Source organism: Zootoca vivipara, chromosome 2 (assembly GCF_965207765.1).
Source record: "Zootoca vivipara chromosome 2, rZooViv2.hap1.1, whole genome shotgun sequence".
In the NCBI taxonomy this organism is placed as follows: Eukaryota; Metazoa; Chordata; class Lepidosauria; order Squamata; family Lacertidae; genus Zootoca; species Zootoca vivipara.
In genome coordinates this window covers 9,237,330-9,258,037 of record NC_142584.1, presented here as the reverse complement: position 1 = coordinate 9,258,037, position 20,708 = coordinate 9,237,330, and the positions used below count along the sequence as shown (strand labels likewise).

The 20,708-nt window shown below is 48.2% G+C and overlaps 1 protein-coding gene across 4 annotated transcripts in view; it reads right to left on the bottom strand.

Moving 5' to 3' along the window:
* Nucleotides 1-260: 260 nt before the first annotated feature.
* ITGB7 (integrin subunit beta 7) overlaps nucleotides 261-20,708 on the bottom strand; it is a 40,862-nt gene continuing 20,414 nt past the window's right edge. For all 4 annotated transcript variants that reach the window (XM_088661261.1, XM_035099652.3, XM_035099642.3 and 1 more), the window contains 13 exons: nucleotides 17,744-17,945; nucleotides 14,889-15,059; nucleotides 14,435-14,676; nucleotides 12,728-12,886; nucleotides 10,028-10,123; nucleotides 9,850-9,939; nucleotides 6,569-6,709; nucleotides 5,626-5,819; nucleotides 4,405-4,622; nucleotides 3,416-3,632; nucleotides 2,907-3,112; nucleotides 1,585-1,748; nucleotides 261-522 (listed from right to left, as the gene is read on the bottom strand). In XM_088661261.1, the coding sequence (XP_088517387.1) occupies nucleotides 457-522; nucleotides 1,585-1,748; nucleotides 2,907-3,112; nucleotides 3,416-3,632; nucleotides 4,405-4,622; nucleotides 5,626-5,819; nucleotides 6,569-6,709; nucleotides 9,850-9,939; nucleotides 10,028-10,123; nucleotides 12,728-12,886; nucleotides 14,435-14,676; nucleotides 14,889-15,059; nucleotides 17,744-17,945 (2,166 nt within the window). In that variant the 3' untranslated portion in view covers nucleotides 261-456. The remainder of the gene's footprint in view (nucleotides 523-1,584; nucleotides 1,749-2,906; nucleotides 3,113-3,415; nucleotides 3,633-4,404; nucleotides 4,623-5,625; nucleotides 5,820-6,568; nucleotides 6,710-9,849; nucleotides 9,940-10,027; nucleotides 10,124-12,727; nucleotides 12,887-14,434; nucleotides 14,677-14,888; nucleotides 15,060-17,743; nucleotides 17,946-20,708) is intronic.

Genomic DNA, 20,708 nt, shown 5'->3' with positions numbered 1-20,708 from the left:
ACAACTGGACGCAGGGACAACATGGACTTTATATATATAGATGGCCTATATAATTTGAGTCACTGGAGATGGGAAGAACTGGCTCCTGCCACTGGGCCAACCAATCCAAAGGTGTTTTCTGAACCCAAATGGCTACTTGCATAAAAGATAACTATAGCCCCTCTTTTCTTATTTGTTTCCCATTAGTGCTGCACCAGTTTGGGGGGAGGAATGGCAGAACTATGAATCTTTTAAGTAAAGCACACCTTGCAAAAAGAATTCGTTAATCAGTTTTATTATGAAACTGCATCCAGTTCCCTCCCCCCCCCCCCCCGGAAAAAAGTTTAAATTTTATTACTTGGAATTATGCTGCGAGGTAGATAGACCAAGCTAAGAGATGAAGACATCCCTGTGTTTTTGAGTGAGGATTCGAACCCAGCTTCTCCATAGTCCAAATCCAGCAGCAGTCACCAATCCTCAGTCACTGTTGTACTTGGGATTGATGACTGTGGTAGTGGCACTCCGGTATAGAGGATTGTTCACCTACAAAAGAGGCAAGTAGACAAAGTTGTAGGCCTCTTACTTCCTGTTACAGAATTTGCTTTCCCCAAACCAGGTGTATGAGTCTCTCTCTCTCACACGCCTTGGGGGCTCAGCCTCCCATAGTTTTGTATGCCTTGAAAAACATGGGGGAGGGGGTTGACGCTGTGGATAGTAGTGTCAACGTGACCAGAAGACTCCATCTAATAGTGGGGAATTGATTTGGGAAAAGGCCATGGCTCAGGTGGTAGAGCAACTGTTTGGCATCCAAATGGCCACAAAAATCTGCAGGTAGGGCTGCGAAAGACTCTTCCCTGAAACCCTGGAGTCAACTGACCACTGGGCTGGATGAACCAACGGTACAAGCTAGCTTCCTATAGTGGGACACTTTCTGTGGTTGAAAGGGGTCTCCATTTTCTGTTAACATTTTTTGGAACAACAATAAAATGCATCTAGGTTTATTACACAATTTGTCTGTAACCATCAGCAGGCCCAGCTGCTGCTTTGGTCACAGCCTGAGCTACGTTGGGTCTCAGCGACATGGATATACGCTGAAAGAAGTTATGGACATGGTTGGGCGAAAAGTTGGGTTTCAACTTTGAAGAAGTTGAAGTCTGCTCATCTAAAAAGTAGTCAAGGAAGTGGGGAGGTTAAAAATCGGACTCGTCTCACGTGCCTAACTTGCCCCTTTATGCATAGAGCAGGCACCCCCAAACGGCGGCCCTCCAGATGTTTTGGCCTACAATTCCCATGATCCCTAGCTAACAGGACCAGTGGTCAGGGGAGATGGAAATTGTAGTCCAAAACATCTGGAGGGCCGAAGTTTGGGGATGCCTGGCATAGAGCGTTTAGCCTTCCAGCTTTGGGCTTGCTGTAAACGCTCCACTGTTGTGGCCTCACCACCCCTTTTACAGAATGAACGTAACTTTTGTTCCAGGAAACAGCAGCCCAGTCAGGGCTGAGAAATTCCCTGCCTGGGATAAGGAGCAGGTGAGATCAGAATGGCAATGGCTGGCTGACATGAACTAATTGCAGCCTTCAGGCAGGGCAGGAAGGAGCACTGACCTCATTCCACTTGGCATGCTTCCTCTCCTTTTCGAAACGCTTGAACTCCCTCCGGTCATAGATCTCCAAGACTATGCGGTAGACTATTATGAGGAAAACTCCAAAAAACACCAAGCCCAGCACTGAGCTCAGTACCAGCCTGAATGTCTTCTTGGTCGTGTTACCTGGCAGAGTAGAAGGAAGGAGTTATGAGGATCTTGCAGATGAGTTCTGAGAAGCAAGTGCCCCTTCCTCATTTATTTATTGGACTTATTCCCTCTCCTGCTACCGTTGTGCACACATACTCTGCTAACAGTTATTGTAACAATAATAATCATTTATTATTTATATGCCGCCCATCTGGCTGGGTTGCCCCAGCCACCTTGGGCTGCTTCCAACAAATTATCAAGCAGGAAACATAGTAAAACATCAAACATTAAAAACTTCCCTATACAGGGCTGCCTTCAGATGTCTCCTAAAAGTCAGATAGTTGTTTTACTTCCTTCACAACTGACAGGAGGGCGTTCCACAGGGCAAGCACCACTACTGAGAAGGCCCTCTGCCTGGTTGCCTGTACCTCACTTTTCACAATGAAGGAACCACCAGAAGACGCTCAGTGCTGGAACTCAGTGCCCAGGCTGAACAGCGGAGGTGGAGACGCTCCTTCAGGTATACAGGGCCAAAGCAATTTGGGGCTTTAAAGGTCAGCACCAACACTTTGAATTGTGCTCAGAAACATACGGGGACCCAATGTAGGTCTTTTAGGAGCAGTGTTATATGGTCATGGCGGCCACTCTCACTCACCAGTCTGACAGCCTCATTCTGGATTAGTTGTAGTTTCTGAGTCACCTTCAAAGGTAGCCCCACGTGGAGCACATGGCAGTAGTCTAGTCAAGAGATAACCACCGCATGTACCACTCAGGTGGCAGAGGGCACAGGCCAGTAGGGTCTCAGCCGGCATACCAGATAGAGCTAGTAGACAGCTGCCCTGGACACAGAATTAACCTGCGCCTCCATGGACAGCTGTGAGTCACCCTTGGAAGAAGATCAACAGATGACGTGAAGTCACATACAGCCTGTGTTACAGGCTCCAGAAGAATCAGGTGCCACTGAAACTTCTGCCTGCTGTAGTTGAACGTGCCTTCTGTCACAGACGTCAAAATAGTCTGGCCTTAAGAACACAAGAATAGCCTTGTTGCATCAGGCCAGAGGCTCATCTAGTCCTGTTCTCACAGAGACCAATCTGATGCTCCTACGAGTTGCCTAGAAACAGAGCAGGAGCGCATTAATAGCCCCTTCCTGCAACAAAGGCTCTCCTGCCCTTCTTTCCTGTGCCCACTCACCTTCTTTGCCATTCACTGTCAGGCTGATGGAGCCCTCCTTGTCCCTCTCAATGAGGTAGATGAGGAGGCTGCCATCTTCTGCTTTGGTCTGGCACCATCTTTCGTCGGTGGCGGAAGCCAGCACCACATTCACCGTCTGGTTGCAGGATGCGCTGCAAGTCTTCTGCAGCAGCCCAGTTCCAAAAGCCCTGCACTCTGCACAATTCCTGCCAACACAAGAGCAGCCATGAGCATTTTTTCCTCGTGCTTCTAACTAGAGCATAAGGACACCCTTTCTACAATGGTCAGGAAAAGGGGGAGGAAGACACACTGGCAGTTGTTGTTTTTTTTCCCACACACTGACAGTTGTAAGCTGTGCTCCATGCTCGGTTTGGCCATAGTTGCAGAGATACCTGTAAAATGTAGCTGCTGGCCAGCCCTCTTGCTGTCCCTCCACCCCACCCACCCACACGCACACCGCTGGTACAAAGTAGGCAAGACTCTCTCCTAAAACCAAGTCAGAATCTCACCTGTGCTCTTCACAGGGTGTCTGGCAGTCAGCACAGCGGCTGCAGTGACTGTCAAACCAGCCAGCATCACAGTGGCATCTGTTGCAGACGCAATGCCCGTGATCGCTGCATACAACGCCCTCCTGTGTGCATCCACTGGTCTCCAGGCTGCACTGACATGCACTGCCAGTATAGTTCTGGTGGCACTCACAGTTGCCACATCTGCATTGCCCGTTGCCTACAAAGAGAGATGTCTGTCGGCATTACAGAGTTCCTTCACAAAGCCATTCCACCCACATGTATATATGTCTTATTCAGCAACCTTCCTGCCTTTTGAGATGCCAGCAGACATTGATTGCCCTCACACTTACAAAGGCACACCTTTGTAAGAATGCGGGCTAGAAAGTTGCTCTTCTTAAATGAAATCGTGAGAGTGTCTTCAGAAGCTGGATTCTGTGCTCAGTACTGTGCTTTTTCCTGCATTGCAGTTTATAAACACAGCCCTAGAAGTATTTGGACTCCTCCAGGGGACTGTTAGCTGAGCATTCACCCTGCATGGCTTACACAAAACTTATGCCAAGGTTAGACTATGTTTGATCTTGACCTTGCATTCATTCTTGTTTTTGCTTGCAGGGAGGTTATACTGCAATGAACATTCATACTGATTAGCTGATGTGGAGGTTATACATCTTTCTGTTAATCATTTCCTTATCTGCTGTTTTAAAAGGGAATTTGTTGCATTAAGTTGACAGAAGCACTTTAATCACCTTCAACTGCACAAATCAGAATTTCCAGTGTGTGCTTCAACAACACACACACACACACACACACATACTGACAATTTGGAGGCAACATTAGCAGCCTGCTTTCCTCCTGAAAACCTATGGAAATACCCACGCTGGCTACAGTAAAGCCACCAGCATCCCCACTGGTGCCACCAATGACTCTGTTGCCCAACATCTGCCAGGTTAAAAGAAAACGGCGTAGCCCTACCATTAGAAGATTTTTACCTCCACAGAGCTGCCCGTTGTGCCTTTCGCAGCCAGCATCGTCACACTTGCAGAGGGGTCCGCTCGCCTGGGCATTGCACTGGCACTTCCCGCACACACACTGGCCCTTACCGCTGCACACTGGGCCCGTGTCGTTCGCATCTCGGCACGTGGCCTCTGCGTCCACCAGCTCCTCTGGCTTGCACTCGCACAGCCGGCCGGCATGGCCCTCCTGGCAGCTAGAAGAGCAAAGACAGCACATGGGTGGGGTGGGTCAGAGTTGCTGAACCAGACCCATCAGGTCCACCGAGCCTGGTTTTTTCTACTCCCAACCCAAGAAACCTAGCAAATAGGCCTCTGCCCCACCAGCTTGCCTGCCTTCTCTTTATTTTCAACCAGTCCAGAAAGCTCTGCGGCTGCAGTGTTGACTCTCTCTGGCTCTGGCTTCCCCTACCATTTGGGATTCCCTGTACCAGCACGACAAAGGGCATCAGCCTCGACTGAATCCTAGCTGCCTTCTCACCCTAAAGCAGCAACCCAAACAATCATTGGCTTTAGAGCAGGCATGTCCAACAGGTAGATCGTGATCTCCCAGTAGATCACTGGACGTCTGCGGTAGATCACTAGTAGATCACTAGCTCCCCCCAAAGAAGCTGAACAACTGTGGCTCCCCCTAGAAAAAGCCCAAATTTTTTACCTCCTCCCTGAAAAAACTCAACAACTTTGACCCAACCCCCCCCCACACAAAAAAATGGGCCTTCCTCCTTCCTAAATAAAGCTCAACAATTTTTTGACCTGAACCCCCCAAAAGGGGGTAGATCACTGCCAGTATTTAACTGTGAGTAGATTGCAGTCTCTTGGGAGTTGGCCACCCCTGCTTTAGAGGAAATGCAGGGACATTTGGGCCTCTTCTAATCCAGAGTGGAAAAGAAACAACTGATTTTGGGATGGTGGGGGAAATGGGACCAGGTCGGGTTTTCTAAAGTTATCAATAGGGTAGATCGGAGACGGAGTAATCCTTTCCCCTTCAGTATATAATACTAGAATCCAGGGTCACAATTAATTGGTAATAGATTCAGAAGAAATGAGTCCTTTCCTCAATACATAATTAAGGCTGCAATCTTAATCCCTGTTATCTAGGAGCACATGTACATGTGTGTGTGTGTGTGTGTGTGTGTGTGTGTGTGTATACACACACTGGGAGAAGGGGGTCACATTTCTAAAACTTTTAATTTATAATACCTGCAGATGCCACAGGTGAGGTTGCCACGGCCGCCAGAACAGTGAGGCGCATTGGACTGCGTATCTCCACACTGGCAATCGCACAATGTCGCCACTTCTATGTGCACCTCCTCACCCACTCCTAGAACTCGCAGCACCACCTTCTGGGGACCCGGCAGGCAGGTGGTGGCCTTTATCCGTACTGAGAATTCCACCTGTGGGAGGGGGAGCAACTGAGATAAGGAAAGAGTGACCCCCACCATTGCCATCTATATTGCTCTAAGCCAGGGGTGGAGAAGCTGTGGCCCTCCAGGTGCTTCTGAGCTTCCCCAGCCATCAGTCAATAATAGGGCCAACGGTCAGAGAGGGGGTGGAAACTGGAGTCCAGCAACATCTGGAGGGCCTCAGCTTCCCCTGCCCTGCTCCATGTCAATTAGTGGAAACAGAATAGGACCTATAACTATAAAACCTGTTCTACACATCTCTACTGTTCTCTTCCTGTTCTAGATGCCTCTGTTCCTCCCTGTTCTAAACATCTTTACTGTTCTTCCCCCCTTGTTCTAGATGTCTCTGTTCCTCCCTCCCTGTTTTGCTCCAGCTGAGCCAACCCTGATGCCTTGGAATAAATAGAAAGCACTGGCCTAATAGGCCAGGAGTGAGGAGGGCTTTTCTGCCTGAGGGACCACTCTCCCTTCTGGGCAACCATCCAAGGACCACATGACAGTGGTGGCTAGAAATGGGAAAGTAACCATTACAAATTTTACCTTTCTACAGTAGGCTTGTTTCTACACACACACACAAAAGCTATACTCTGTACAGCCAAGCAAGAGGACTCATCAGAGTTCAAGAAACACATTCCAGCCAGGGAAAACACTCAGGCTGTAAAGGGTGTGTGGCCTCAGGGGAGTTCCAAAGGACACGTAGGCCTAGATTGGGTTTGCCACCCCCGATCTTAAGTGCTCACCTGCTGGTTGACGCGTACGCCAAGGCATTCCCCCTGCGTGCGCCCAGAGGTTTCCGAGTCGCCACAGTGCGAGTCGTAAGCAATGGCGATGCCAGGAGCAAGATCTGAAGAGTGCACCAAATTCACGGTGGACGAGAGGCTCTGTGGGGAGAACGGCCATGAGAATGTGATCCTAGACTTTGGGTGAGTGTCTGTGTCTGCCTTCTGACACTGTAGCACCAGTTGCCAAGCTGAAGATCCAAAGATAATAATAATAATTTATTATTTATACCCCACCCATCTGGCTGGGCCTCCCCAGCCACTTTGGGCAGCTTCCAACAGAAATATTAAATACACTAATTTCTTAAAGTTTAAAAACTTCCCTAAACACGGCTGCCTTCAGATGTCCTCTAAAAGTCTGGTAGTTGTTTTTCTTTTTGACATCTGGTGGGAGGGCGTTCCACAGGGCGGGTGCCACTACCGAGAAGGCCCTCTGCCTGGTTCCCTGTAACTTGGCTTCTCGCAGCGAGGGAACTGCCAGAAGGCCTTCGGCACTGGACCTCAGTGTCCGGGCAGAGCGATGGAGGTGGAGATGCTCCTTCAGGTATACTGGACTGAGGCCGTTTAGGGCTTTAAAGGTCAGCACCAACACTTTGAATTGTGCTCGGATCCACGATTCAAGCCCCAACACAGTCATTTGCTCACTTTCAGCACTCGGGGTGGAATAATACTGGACAACTTTGACAGGGTTGTTGTAAATCATATTGGGGTATGCAATGCACTTTGAACTCATTAGTATTATAGCTCACTATTACATTCATAATCTCTTCCAGGGCTCATGAATCCCCAGACCTGATCAGTGGGAGATATCCAATACTAGTCATAGGAGTAGACCCATTGCGGCCAATAGACTTTCATCCATTTATTTCAGTGTCCTCTATGCATAATTTAAGCATGGGAACTGTAGTTTGTTAGGGGTACTAGGAACTATAGCTCTGAGAGGTAAATTACGGTTCCCAGGATTCTTCAAGAGAGTGCGTATGTTTCAAATGTGTCCACAGTCTTACCGGTAGCTGGATGTTACCTAGTGTCCATCACCAGCAGAGGGCAGAACCAGCAAATCTGGTTCAGAACAGAACAGAACAGAAGTGCTTTTTTGTTCTAGTCCCTTGTAAAAATGACCCCTGGACGATTACTGTTAAGTCCAGTCAACGGTGACTATGGGATTGCAGTGCTCATCTCACTTTCAGGCCAAGGAAGCCGCCGTTTGTCCACAGACAGCTTTCTGGGTCGTGGCCAGCAGGACTAAACCGCTACTGGCCCAATGGGACACCGTGATAAAGGTAAAGGTAAAGGGACCCCTGACCATTAGGTCCAGTCGTGACCGACTCTGGGGTTGCGCGCTCATCTCGCATTATTGGCCGAGGGAGCTGGCGTATAGCTTCCAGGTCATGTGGCCAGCATGACAAAGCCACTTCTGGCAAACCAGAGCAGCACACGGAAACGCCGTTTACCTTCCCGCTGTAGCGGTTCCTATTTATCTACTTGCATTTTGATGTGCTTTCGAACTGCTAGGTTGGCAGGAGCTGGGATCAAGCAACGGGAGCTCACCCCGTCACAGGGATTCGAACCGCCGACCTTCTGATCAGCAAGCCCTAGGCTCAGTTGTTTAACCACAGCGCCACCTGGGTCCCGGGACACCGTGATAGAAACACCAATTACCTTCCTGCCACAGTGGTACCTATTTATCTACTTGCACTGGCATGCTTTTGAACTGCTAGGTTGGCAGGAGCTGGGACAGAGGATCGGGAGCTCACGCTGTCATGGGGATTTGAACCACCAACCTTCTGATCGGCAAGCCCAAGAGGCTCGGTGGTTTAGAACCACCCATATTCCCTTATTCACTTGTATCCTGTTCTTGACCAGGGAAGCTCTGAGAGACTTACACCTGGCTTCCCATCCAGGCAGTTCACAGTGGCGCAGAAGGTGACTCACGGAACCTTTATCTGAGTCAAGTTCCAGCAGATCGCATGGGGATCCCTAGCAGTCGTCATGCAGGCAGTGACCATCGCTTAACTTCAGACATACTGTAGCATCAACAGGGACCCACAGGTGGCTCAAGGTAGCTCAAGCAAGCAAGCCAAGCCAGGAGGAATTGTGTTCAGGATCACTAGCTAATCTCCCCTAGATGAAAAGGTCTTCCTTGCCCTATATACTGTACAGTGTGGTGTGTTGGACTAGGATCTGGGAGACCAGGAATCAAAACCCAACACTGCCATGAAGCTCACTGGGTGACTCTGGGACTCCGGCTGTGTTCACAGCTATGCTAAATCATGGCTTAGCATGAACTCCCTCCTGGCTTTGCTCGTCCCTGGTCAGTGTGATGTGGTAGCTAAGCCATGGTTTGGTTTTGCATGTTTCTCCTCAGTCACAAGGGACCCAGGTGGCGCTGTGGGCTAAACCACTGAGCCTAGGGCTTGCTGATCAGAAGGTCGGCGGTTCGAATCCCTGTGACAGGGTGAGCTCCCGTTCTTCGGTCCCAGCTCCTGCCAACCTAGCAGTTCAAAAGCACGTCAAAGTGCAAGTAGATAAATAGGTACTGCTCTGGTGGGAAGGTAAACGACGTTTCAGTGTGCTGCTCTGGTTTGCCAGAAGCAGCTTTGTCATGCTGGCCACATGACCTGGAAGCTGTACGTCGGCTCCCTCGGCCAATAATGTGAGATGAGCGCGCAACCCCAGAGTCGGTCACGACTGGACATAATGGTCAGGGGTCCCTTTACCTTACCTCAGTCACAAGGGTGTGTCCAATTGGTTTAGGCCATAGGCTAAGGTTGGAGAGACCCATGACCCCAGGCTTGGATAATCCTACATTGAACTAAAAGGCCCAGCGAGGAGAAAAGTGGGTGCAAGTTCGTCACTGGAAGCCAGCACGTTCAGGCAGTCACGGTAAGCCATACCTTGGCTTACCTTGAGGTGCAAACCAAACCACTTTCTCTCAGCCTAGCCTACTTCACAGGGTTGTTGTGAGGATAAAATTGGGGGTGGGGAGAACTACGTACACCACCTTGAGGTCCTTGGAGGAAAGGTGGGATATAAAAATAAATAAAAATCTAGATGGGACATGCTTTTCATATTGAAAATGTGAACATTGTTTGGCTCTGGTGGTGTTCGCCTTGAAAACGTAATTAAATCACAGAATGTCCATCCCCCCTTTGGGCTTGGCTCCATTCCTGGGGGGCCCTGGGGGCATGTTTTGCCCTCCCAAAGGGGTTCTGGCCCTTGCTACCCGTACTCAGCCTTACACTGTAGGCGTCTGCGATGAGCTGCACCACGTTGCTGGAATCCTCCCTCAGTTCCCCAACCACGGACTTGGGAATGAGCCTGCTCAGTTCCTGAGGGGAAAGGAAAAAGTCAGAGTGAGAGGCACACCCACACCCCTCAGGTTTCCCCTACTCCTCTGCCTTCCGGTTCAGCACTCACCTCATACATAGAAAGCCTGGGCCCAGTCACAGCAAATATGGCCTGGATGTTCGATTCAGACAGCACCTCGGCCAGGTGCGCAACTGAAGGGTAGTCCTACAAAGAGACAAGGGAATAGGGTCACGTTCAAAGGAGTCTCCGCTTAGATTTTCCGCTCTTCCCACACTCTACATTTACCTCTCTTGCTGGAGGTGGAGGTTAGAATCTGGAAGCCTTGACTCTCTGCACTTCAGATCAAAAAGATCTAAACCAAGAGTGTCTAACCTGTGTCCCATCATATGTCAGGTGGACTACAACTCCCAACTCCTAGGAGTGGTCATGCTGGGACCAATGAGAGTTGGGAGTTTAGTAACACCTGAAGGGCCACAAATTCCCTAAGGTAAAGGTAAAGGTACCCCTGATCGTTAGGTCCAGTCGCAAACGACTCTGGGGTTGCACACTCATCTCCCTCTATAGGCCAAGGGAGCCAGCGTTTGTCCGCAGACAGCTTCCGGGTCATGTGGCCAGCATGACAAAGCCGCTTCTGGCGAACCAGAGCAGCGCACGGAAATGCCGTTTACCTTCCCGCCGGAGCGGTACCTATTCATCTACTTGCACTTGGACGTGCTTTTGAACTGCTAGGTGGGCAGGAGCTGGGACCGAACAACGGGAGCCCACCCCGTCACAGGGATTCGAACCGCTGACCTTCTGATCAGCAAGCCCTAGGCTCAGTGGTTTAACCCACAGCGCCACCTGGGTCCATACTTCTATTACCATAAGTACTTATACTTACATTACCATAATCAACAAGCCCTAGGCTCAGTGGTTTAGACCACAAAGCCACCCACATCCCACAGATTCCCTAAACCTTGGTATAAACGCTGGAAAAAAATACTGTATAAATTTATGTCAAGTCAGCCACTTTGAATTATTTAAGCCAAGATCCTGACTTTCAGGCCATTGTACAGAGTCAGAGCAGTATCTACACTGACTGGCAGCAGCTCTCTGGGTTCAGACAAGCCCTACCTGGAGATGTTGGGGATTGTGCCCGAGACCTTCTGCCACTGAAGTAGGGCCCATTTGAGCAAAATTTCAGCTTCCCCGCTGTCAGGGGTTCTTGCGACTACTCTAGAGTAACGACGCTCCGCATGCTTGTCTTTAAACAGTTTTTATTAGTGCAGTCTATTTACAGTGAGACAGGTGTGTAAAACATGTCTGCTCATTCCGATGCAGAATCCGGCACTGCCCCCCCCCCACGTGATCTTCTCCAACACAGGAGTCTCGGGACAGTGAATCTCCTCCCTTTCTTTCTCCTGCGTAATTCCGGAACCGGAGGAAAGGGTCTACGCTCCATGCTTTCCTTTTCTCCCTTCTCCCCCTCTCTTTCCTCCCTCTTGTCTAGCCGGGGCTCTCCCATGCTGCTGGAACCTTGGCCCTCTCTCTCCACTTCCTGACTAGCCTCCCTCAGAGCCCTCACTTCCATCACTGCTTGGGGAGGAGCTACTTCTGATGCAAGGGGGCGGTTCTCTGTACTTTCTCCCCCTTACACCCACACTGCTAAGAACATCAGATTCTGTCTCTAGTGGCCCCTAGCTCATAGTTCAGGAACAGAAGCCACCACCACCCCTACTCTAAATCACTAGCTGCCAATTTTATTCAAAGCACACAAAATGGGGCATTCACAAGACTATTCTTCATGCTGAATAAGCCAGCTTGGAATTGTTTCACAACATTTACTCCCAATGTCCACACGAGATGTGATGTTACATAACACACTTGCCACCAAAAATGGTCCTTAACGTCTAGCTCTCCCTCTGTAGTAGGAGTTAACTGTTCTGCAGCATCATGATTCTCTGCACTTCATTGGCTAGCACTGTTTGGGAAATGGGGGGTGCCATTATGGAAGCATGGGACTACTCACAGGTAACCAATCAGAAACAGGCTCAAACACACCTCCTCCTTCCCCATTGGCCTTACAATCCCTTCCCTTCTCTCTTCCAGCTGGTCTCATTCAGTGCCAAGCATGGTTATGACCACATGTATATATATACATGTAGTGGCAAAACCACTACAACCATCAGTAAAAGTGAGCATGCATACTGCGATTAGGGAGGTGCTGTTGCACTTGCAATGCCAACCACAGTGTTAGGAGGGTGGGTGCTTGGGTGAGAAGGAGGGGGAGGAAGTGGGGAGGAGCACACAAGATCAAGGGGGAAAGAAACAGAGGAGAAACCCACAAACCACCTAACCAACATTAAGTAGCCAGGAAAGTGATACAACTGCACTGAGTCATTATCTCAAATTTCATTTTCAATTCCAATACCGCTGGTGTGCATCTCAAACTCATAACCACCATCACCTGGATGTGGCCTGACCCTTCTGGTTCCCACAGAATCGTAGAGTTGGAAGGGACCTGTACGGTCATCTAGTCCAACCCCCTGCAATGCAGCTGTCCCTTATGGGGATCAAACCTGCAAACTTGGCAGTATCAGCACCACGCTCTAACCAACTGAGCTATCCAGCTGACTTTCACTTGTGCAACATCTTAGCTGATGAAGAGTTCTAGAGAACTCAAAAAACTGGCCACATTTTTTTGTGGTTTGGGGGTTGATCCTAATATAGACATCACCCAACTTTGAACCTTGTTGTTTTCTTTTGTCTCCCGAGGCAATCTCTCTCCCTGCCTAACTTTGTTTTTCAAGAGGACCAAGAGAGACCTACATATAGGTGGCTTTTCGTATATAGCCCTCTGTCATCCAAGTGGCAGCGGCCATCGTTGGGCATGTAGACCCCTCCCAGCTTCCCATCTCCTGCCATGTGGAATGTGCCATCCGAAGTGAAGACCAAGAGCTTCGTCACATTACGCCAGCCAATCTGCTCCTGGAAGGGAAGAGAGGGAAGTTACACTGCCGTTCCCACATGCAAGCAGTTAGCTCAGTATTTTATGCTTTTGGTAATCTGTACATGGGCACAAAGGGTTACACGAGGACATAGCATCTTTAAGTACCAGGTTAGCAGAACCAAAACCTCAAGATCTACAGCATTTACAGATTTCAACACTCAGGGTTTTGCCAGTGACATGTACCTTCAGCATTCGGATTTCAAATTTTGAAATAGGCTTCTTTTTATTGGCCAAGCCAATGTGGCTAAGCTTTGGCCCTTTCCCTATGTTGCTAGATTCCCAACTTCCATCATCCCTGACAACTGACCATGCTGGCTGGGAAGGATGAGAGTTGGATTCTGACAACATTTAGAGGGTAACAGGTTTCCCACCTGTTATGTACTGAGCTGAATCCTAGAACAATAGGATTCAGAATCAGCAGTCTGATTGGTCCGCAGGAGCTACCCAATCCAACTCCAGGTGGAAGTGAATCCGCAACCTGATTGGCCTGCAGGAGCAGCCAATCAGGCGGCTGGCAGAAGTGAATCTGCAACCTGATTGGCCTGTAGGAGCAGCCAATCAGGCTGCAGGCAGAAGTCAATCCACAACCTGATTGGCCCACAGGTGTAGCCCTGAAGTAGCCAATCACGCAAGGCCCATTGTGTAAATAATGTATATAAGCAGATGGTTTTGGGAAAGGAGCCAGTCTTCCCTTCTTCTCCTTGATGACTATGAGCTGAATAAAGAGCATGAAATTCACTCTCGACTCGCGAGTATATTTCACCGCCACTAGGCTAAACAAATTAGGATAAAATTCATGAAATTAAAATGATATGGCAACTGTCGTACACAACCACCTATTTCATGTCATCTGTCAAATACTGTTAAGTGCTGCTAATGACTGGAACAAAACCAGTAGAGTTTCCAGGTTAGGAAACCCAATAGTATTGATCAGTAGGTAATTCAGCATCCCCTGACCTGGAAGTTGAACCTGGGATGAAATGTTCAGGTGGACCAACCCTGTATGAAATCTTCATTGCTATGAATTGTTCCTTTGTACTGTTCTCATTTGCCCAGAGCAGACAGTGCTCAATTTGTACATTCGGGGAGTTCCAGATGACCTGTTTATTGAGCATTTATTCTGATTTGTTTACAGGGAGGCTAGAAGATGTTGCGTCAAAGCAAGTGTTGCCTCACACTTTCCATTGCACTTTCTCCATGGCTTTCCTTTTTCCCCGAAAGTCTGAACTTTTTGTTGCGCAAGACCTCCTGATCAGCTTTAATTGGGAACTGTGAACTTGCTGGGAATAATGAAAACAATGACGGACTGGGAACTCCCTGAATGTATTATCCCGTGCCTCACAACTATATATAGTAAGAAGATTAGCATAGTTTCGGGTTTGCACATGCTTGGGTTCACATATGTGTGTGCATGCGCACAAACACATGCTCCTGTGCCTGCCTTACTGTCATCAGGGCCTACGTTCCCTTCTCAGCCACACACCTCCTCTATCAGCTATGCACGTAAAGCTACCCCACCATCTCACCTTGCAAATGACTGCCTGCATGATGGCATCAAAGCCCCCCTCGGCCATGTCCATGTTCCCAGAGATGCGCTGCTGGCTGACCCTGCTCTCGAACTCGCTGGCGTTGTCTGTGAGCTTCAGCACGTGTTGGTAGCTGAATGCCGGCTGACAGGACTCGTCCGATGGAGAGCAGGGGTTTTGCCATTTGGAGGGCGCTGTGTCCACATAGGGCAGAACCGTCTTGTCGACAAAGGAGCCAAACCCTGCAACAAAGAGATCCTGCTGTTTCCCGTCACCTAACAGTGCGTTTGAAAGCCCATGCGGTGTCAAAGAGGGTCGGAATAGGATTTGGGGGGGGGGTTCAAATCTACCACTCTGGCCATGATGGGCTGATTGCCATCTCTCAGCCTAACCCACCTCCCAGCCCTGCAGCTGCCCCCCCCACCACCACAGCATTGCCTCCAGATCAGCATACCAATCTTCACCGAAGTGGTGACGTCACGCAGGGCAGCGAGCAGATGGCTCCCCAGCCGCTTGATGTTCTCCAGGTCGTCCTTCATGGAGTACGACAGGTCCATGAGATAGTACAGGTCCACGGGGTAACCTTCAGCCCGTCTGAAGCGCACTGTGACCCTCTGCTCCTCCCCTGATATGCACAGAGAAGGAAGAGGAATCGAATCCTCAGTGCTACCAAGATACTGTCTGTATGCTTTCCAATGTTGTGAAGGAGCACCGAGTTTCATTTTAGCCAGGGACTAGGAACCTGGGGAAACTCCAGTAGTTGTTGGGTTACAACTCTCACCATCCATGATCATGGGCTATGCTGTCTGGCGCTGGAGGGGGCAGAAGCCCAACACCACCACCCAGAAGGCAACAGGGTCCTCCAACCCCGTTTTCAGATCACTCTTCTCAATGTATCTCTTCCATCAGAGATGTATACAAGCTGTTAACAGAGGCAAAGGTCTATCTCGTGCCCACACCACAATCTTTTAGATACCAGGCAAAACATTTTTCTTCAGCCAGACTTTTGAATAGATTTTTTTAAAACCAATTTAATTGGAGAGGTTTTAGCCTATTATGAGCTTCCTCTCCCTCAGCGCCCCCCCCCCCCGGCAGTATTTATTTTATGCTGTGTATCACCCTGAAATCCAGCATGACTAAAGTCTTTTAAATAAATAGAAATGTAATTTACAATTCCCACATCAGATCATGGTTTGGACATATCCAAACCATGAATTCACTTCCAAAAAAGTGGAGGGACTACAGTATTCCAAATAAGTCCTAACAGCATGATCACCACCAACAACACATAAGCAATAATGAATGGGCATGTCCTTCCTATACCATTAAAGCCCATTCAAAGCCCATTCTTTCCCTCAAAGGATTCTGGGCATTGTAGTTTGTAAAGGGTTATTGCAATTGTAACTCTGTGACGTGTAAACTATAGTGCCCAGAATTCTCTGAGGGAAAGCTTCAAATGTGCTTTAATGCTATGGTGCGTACGAAGCCGCAGATATGCAATGGACTGGAAAAAATAAACATCGTTTTGGGAGACTACACTGTTTTGAATATTGTGTTTGAATTGTTTTAACCTGTCCCGGGACCTTATGGTGAAGTGTGGGTAATTAATGATAGTACATTTCACAAAGATTATATCCAACTAACATCAATAAAACAAAATTTAAAAAATCCTTCCAGTAGCACCTTAGAGACCAACTAAGTTTGTCATTGGTATGAGCTTTCATGTGCATGCACACTTCTTCAGATACCATGCAGTGTACTGGAAGGAATTTTTTTAATTTGTTTCGACTACGGCAGACCAACACGGCTACCTGCCTGTACCAATAAAACAAATTGCTGAAGGCTCGCCTATTTACTGTTGTGCTGGTCGCCCTAATGCCGTTTGGAGTCGCAGGAAACAACTGAGGGATATACAACCCGAACTGGCAAAAGGAAGCCTGGAGAAAGCTGTGTGGATTTCACAATTAATTAAAGAAGTTTAACTGAAGATGGCCATTGCTCTGCCTTTGGATGCTGATCCAAGACAGGGAGCAAGTGCAGATTTCACAGAAGGGAGGAAGAAGACTGTGCTTCTCCCTGAAGCATCCCTGCCAAACAGCCATCTCTCCCACTAGTGATGTGAGGTGAGAATATTCTCCGGAGAATATTCTCGAGAATGAGAAAATTCTCGAGAATATTCTCTGCTAGAAAATTCTCCGGAGAATATTCTCTACAAACTGTAAATTCTAATGTAAGAACCAGTTTTACAACCCACATTTAAAAAACCTAGTAAATAATAAGTCAAGCTGTGTAAGTTGCCGGTGTAAGTAATGAATAATGATTTTTTTTGATCCAGTTACATTACTGGGCATTGTGTCATTCACCATCGGCAGTTCTGAAATGTGAGCTACAGAAAACTTTTGTTTGTTTGTTTTAAAAATGCTATTCATTTAATTTGATGAACATTTTTATATTCCTTTTTCTTTAAAAAGCAACATTTCATATATACACAACATAATTAGAATTCAAAGTTGATGGTAAATATATGGCTAGTGGCAGGCTCAGTGATTAAAGTGAGTCATTCACATTGAATTTTCAATTTCAAGTTTGGTGCAAAAAAATCAAAGAATGTGAATTCACTGCATTGCCCCACTGAATAAAAGTATTTGTACAGTTTTTGGTTGCCATCTGAACAAGTTTACCTATGAACAAACATGTATATTAACTAATTATATCATTTCCAATGCATTAAAATTGTATCATTTTCAATGCATTGAAATGAATATTCTCCTATTTTAAATGAAAATTATCTAAACGGCCTTGGTCCAGTATACCTGAAGGAGCGTCTCCACCCCCATCGTTCTGCCCGGACACTGAGGTCCAGCGCCGAGGGTCTTCTGGCGGTTCCCTCGCTACGAGAAGCCAAGTTACAGGGAACCAGACAAAGGGTCTTCTCGGTAGTGGCACCCACCCTGTGGAATGCCCTCCCACCAGAGGTCAAAGAGAACAACAATTACCAGACCTTTAGAAGGCATCTCAAGGCAGCCCTGTTTAGGGAAGCTTTTAATGTTTGATTTCTGTATTTTAATGTTTTGTTGGAAGCCGCCCAGAGTGGCTGGGGGAACCCGGCCAGATGGGCGATGTATAAATAATTTATTATTATTATTATTATTATTATTATTATTATTATTATTATTATTATTACCATTTTCATTCTCATTGATCGATAATATTCTCGAGAATATTATTCCCGAGAATTTAACATCACTATCTCCCACCCACCCCAACACAACCCAAACTGGCAAAAGAAAGGCTGGAGGGAGGGCCTACCAGGCCGAAGCTGAAGAGCAATTCTTTGCGGGGCGAGCTGAGTGAAGCTCTGGTGCTGGGTGCTGTTGCTCAGAGGCCTGTCCTCCAGCACACGCTGCTCACTGTGTGGATCCATTATCTCACTGGGGAGGCAGCCACGACGCTCCAGCTCCACCCGAGGGGCACAGCGCTCCATGTCTGACTCACCTGCTTGCACAAAATCCTGGAGGGAGAGGGAGGGGGAATGGGAAGCGGACAAGTTTCCAGCATTGCTTCCATGCACACACATCCTTCTTCCGGAGAGGCAGGAGAGAAAGAACATATGGGAACAGGCACTGGAGCAAGGAGGACTCTCTCCGAATGGTCGCAAAAATGCATGGAACACAGGGCAACTGATTCCTGACCATCGAACATGTTGACTGGGGCTGGTGGGAGTTGGGAGTCCAGCACATGATCTAAAAGAAGAACGGGGCACTTATGGCCCTCCAAAAAGTTGCCAAATCTCAGTCAACATGGCCAATGGTGAGGGGTGATGGGAACTGTAGTCTAGCAACACCTGAAAGGCCACAGGTTCCCCATTCCCAAAACTTTCAAAAAAGTATGGTTTTCGTTTTTAAAATTCACTTATACATTCATAGCCATGTCTCAGTAAATTGGTTTTCGTTCCATGGTTGTGAGTGGCATACTTACACCTTTGCAACGGCTGGACCATTTCCTGGGGAGGTTTGACCCACAGGGCTGCTGGGGGACCAATCTGTTATCCCATTCCCTGGCAGGCGTATGGTATCCAAGGGATTCCTGAATGCCCCGGGGGATTTTCTGGCCAGCAAGACTGATGCTCCTGCCAAGGACCTAATCTTACTACGGAATAGCAAGAAAATCAATGGGATCACTCCTCTGTTGATGTAGAGCTCAGGGTTTTTTCCAGTGAACTTCAGACAATGAAGCAGGCTGGACAACAGCTGGAGCAGGTCGCCAATCTTGTAACATAGCCAGCCAAACACAGGCTGGAGCACATGGCAGTGCCTAAAATGCGGCGGTGGCGAAGAAAAATGATTGACAGAGCTGCACCCGGGGATCACTATCCAGCATGGCTTCTCAGAGCGATCAAGGGACTAGCGAAACCTTGGTCAGAATCTGTAACTTCTTAACCCTCCGCGACTTGCTGCAACTAGCTTGCAAGGGATTTGTTCCTCTTCACTCTCCCCTTGATGCTGCTGTTAGTACAGTTTCAGAAGATGCGTCCAGAAAAACCACCTACTTCTGTTGTTTAGGATCAACAGCGGTTTTAACAGCCTGACATTGCTTGAAATTGAGTGCTGCCAGCTGCTTGCTCTTTCAACCTTTGCCCAATGTAGATTATTAGAGCTTGACGGCAGAGGTTAGTTTGGTTGGTACAGGAGCGGCAAATGCCTCGTTGCGGATGGTACCACCTGCCATGAAAGCCATGGCGAAGCCCCCCCCCCCAAAATTGGGGCTCTTCCTATATGCAATATGCAAACTACAGAATCACACTTTTATCAAAGTCCTCATCGGCCGCCGTCCACCTGCTTAGAAGCGCATGGCAATGCAGGAACCACCACTGTGCCAGTGTCTTTCTCTCGTGTGCCACTGGAGGAGCTCCTCTGCATAAAAGCAACAGCTGGCACCTCTTCCCCACTCTACTCTTCTCCCAGCCCACCACCAAAATTGAGAAGACATGCAAAAAGGCAGCCGCTGTCGCCGCCACCTTATCAGTTGAGCGGCAGTGGTTTCCTGTTTTATAGGTGAAAAAACTGCAGGCCCGAATTTAACTGCTGTTGCAGCCAGATAAACGATTTACCCCCCCCCCCTACCCATCCTATGGGGTGCCAAGATCAATGTCTTTTCCACACACACCATACAACAGAAAGCGCAATGCGCATCTCAGGTTATCAGGGTCACCATTCCGGCACCTGCCCAGGCTCACGCCCCTTCTAGCGAGTGCAATGCCCACCCCTCAGAGCCTTCTGGTCCCGATAGCCCTCCTCCTCCTCCTCCTCCTCCTCCTCCTCCTCGTTCCTGCGGTCATTGTTCTGCTCACCTGCCCTCTCTACTCATGCGAGCAGCGACAAGGGAGATGATGGAACAGTGTGTGCACTTCTGGCAGCCCCACCTCAAAAAAGGGAAAGGTTCAGAAAAGGGCAAGCAAAATTATCAGGTGGGTCTGGCATCTCCATGAGCAAAAGCTGTAGCATTTAGGGGTGTTTATTGGAGTAAGAGATAACACAATAGAAGCTTACAAAGTTAATTGAGAAAGCGGATGAGGAAAATGTTCCCCCTCCTCTCTCTTAAAACCAGAACTTGGAGACTTCCAATGAAGCTGGAATGTTGAAAGATTCAGGACAGATAAAAGAAAAGGACTTCATGAAGCACATAGTTAACCAGACCCTTGAAGTGTCCCTATTTTCCAGGGACGGTCCTGGATTTACAGCAGCCGTCCTGGTTTCTGATTTGGATGTTGGACAATTCCATACTCTCCAACATTTCTCTGATGAAAATAGGGATGTCCTAAGCTAAGGGAAAGTAGGACATTCAAATGCCCTGCTTTCCTTTAGGACATACAAATGCCATGCAAATCTGCATCTTGTATGGGGTGGGCGGGGTGAGACATTCCCTCCTTTTTTACTGATGCATACATGGCCAAATTACACATGCCACGTGCAACAAAGTTAGACCTATGCCTACCTTTCTTTTAGGAAACTGGTTCCTTTTAGAAACAAAACCGTTAAGATCAGAAAAGCCTTAGAGATCCAGGAAAGGGTTTATCATTAAACCAATTATAATGGTTTTAAATCTACATCTGATTGAAGGATCTCGATCTCTCCCCCCCCCCCACCCTCAATGTGCCGCTGCTGTTAAAAACTCACAAGTTCTCACAAGGCAATTTACAGTAACGAAAGCGGCAAGGCATGTGCGCACATGTACAATTCATAAAATATTAAGCTCCGGCCTGAACGCAAACATC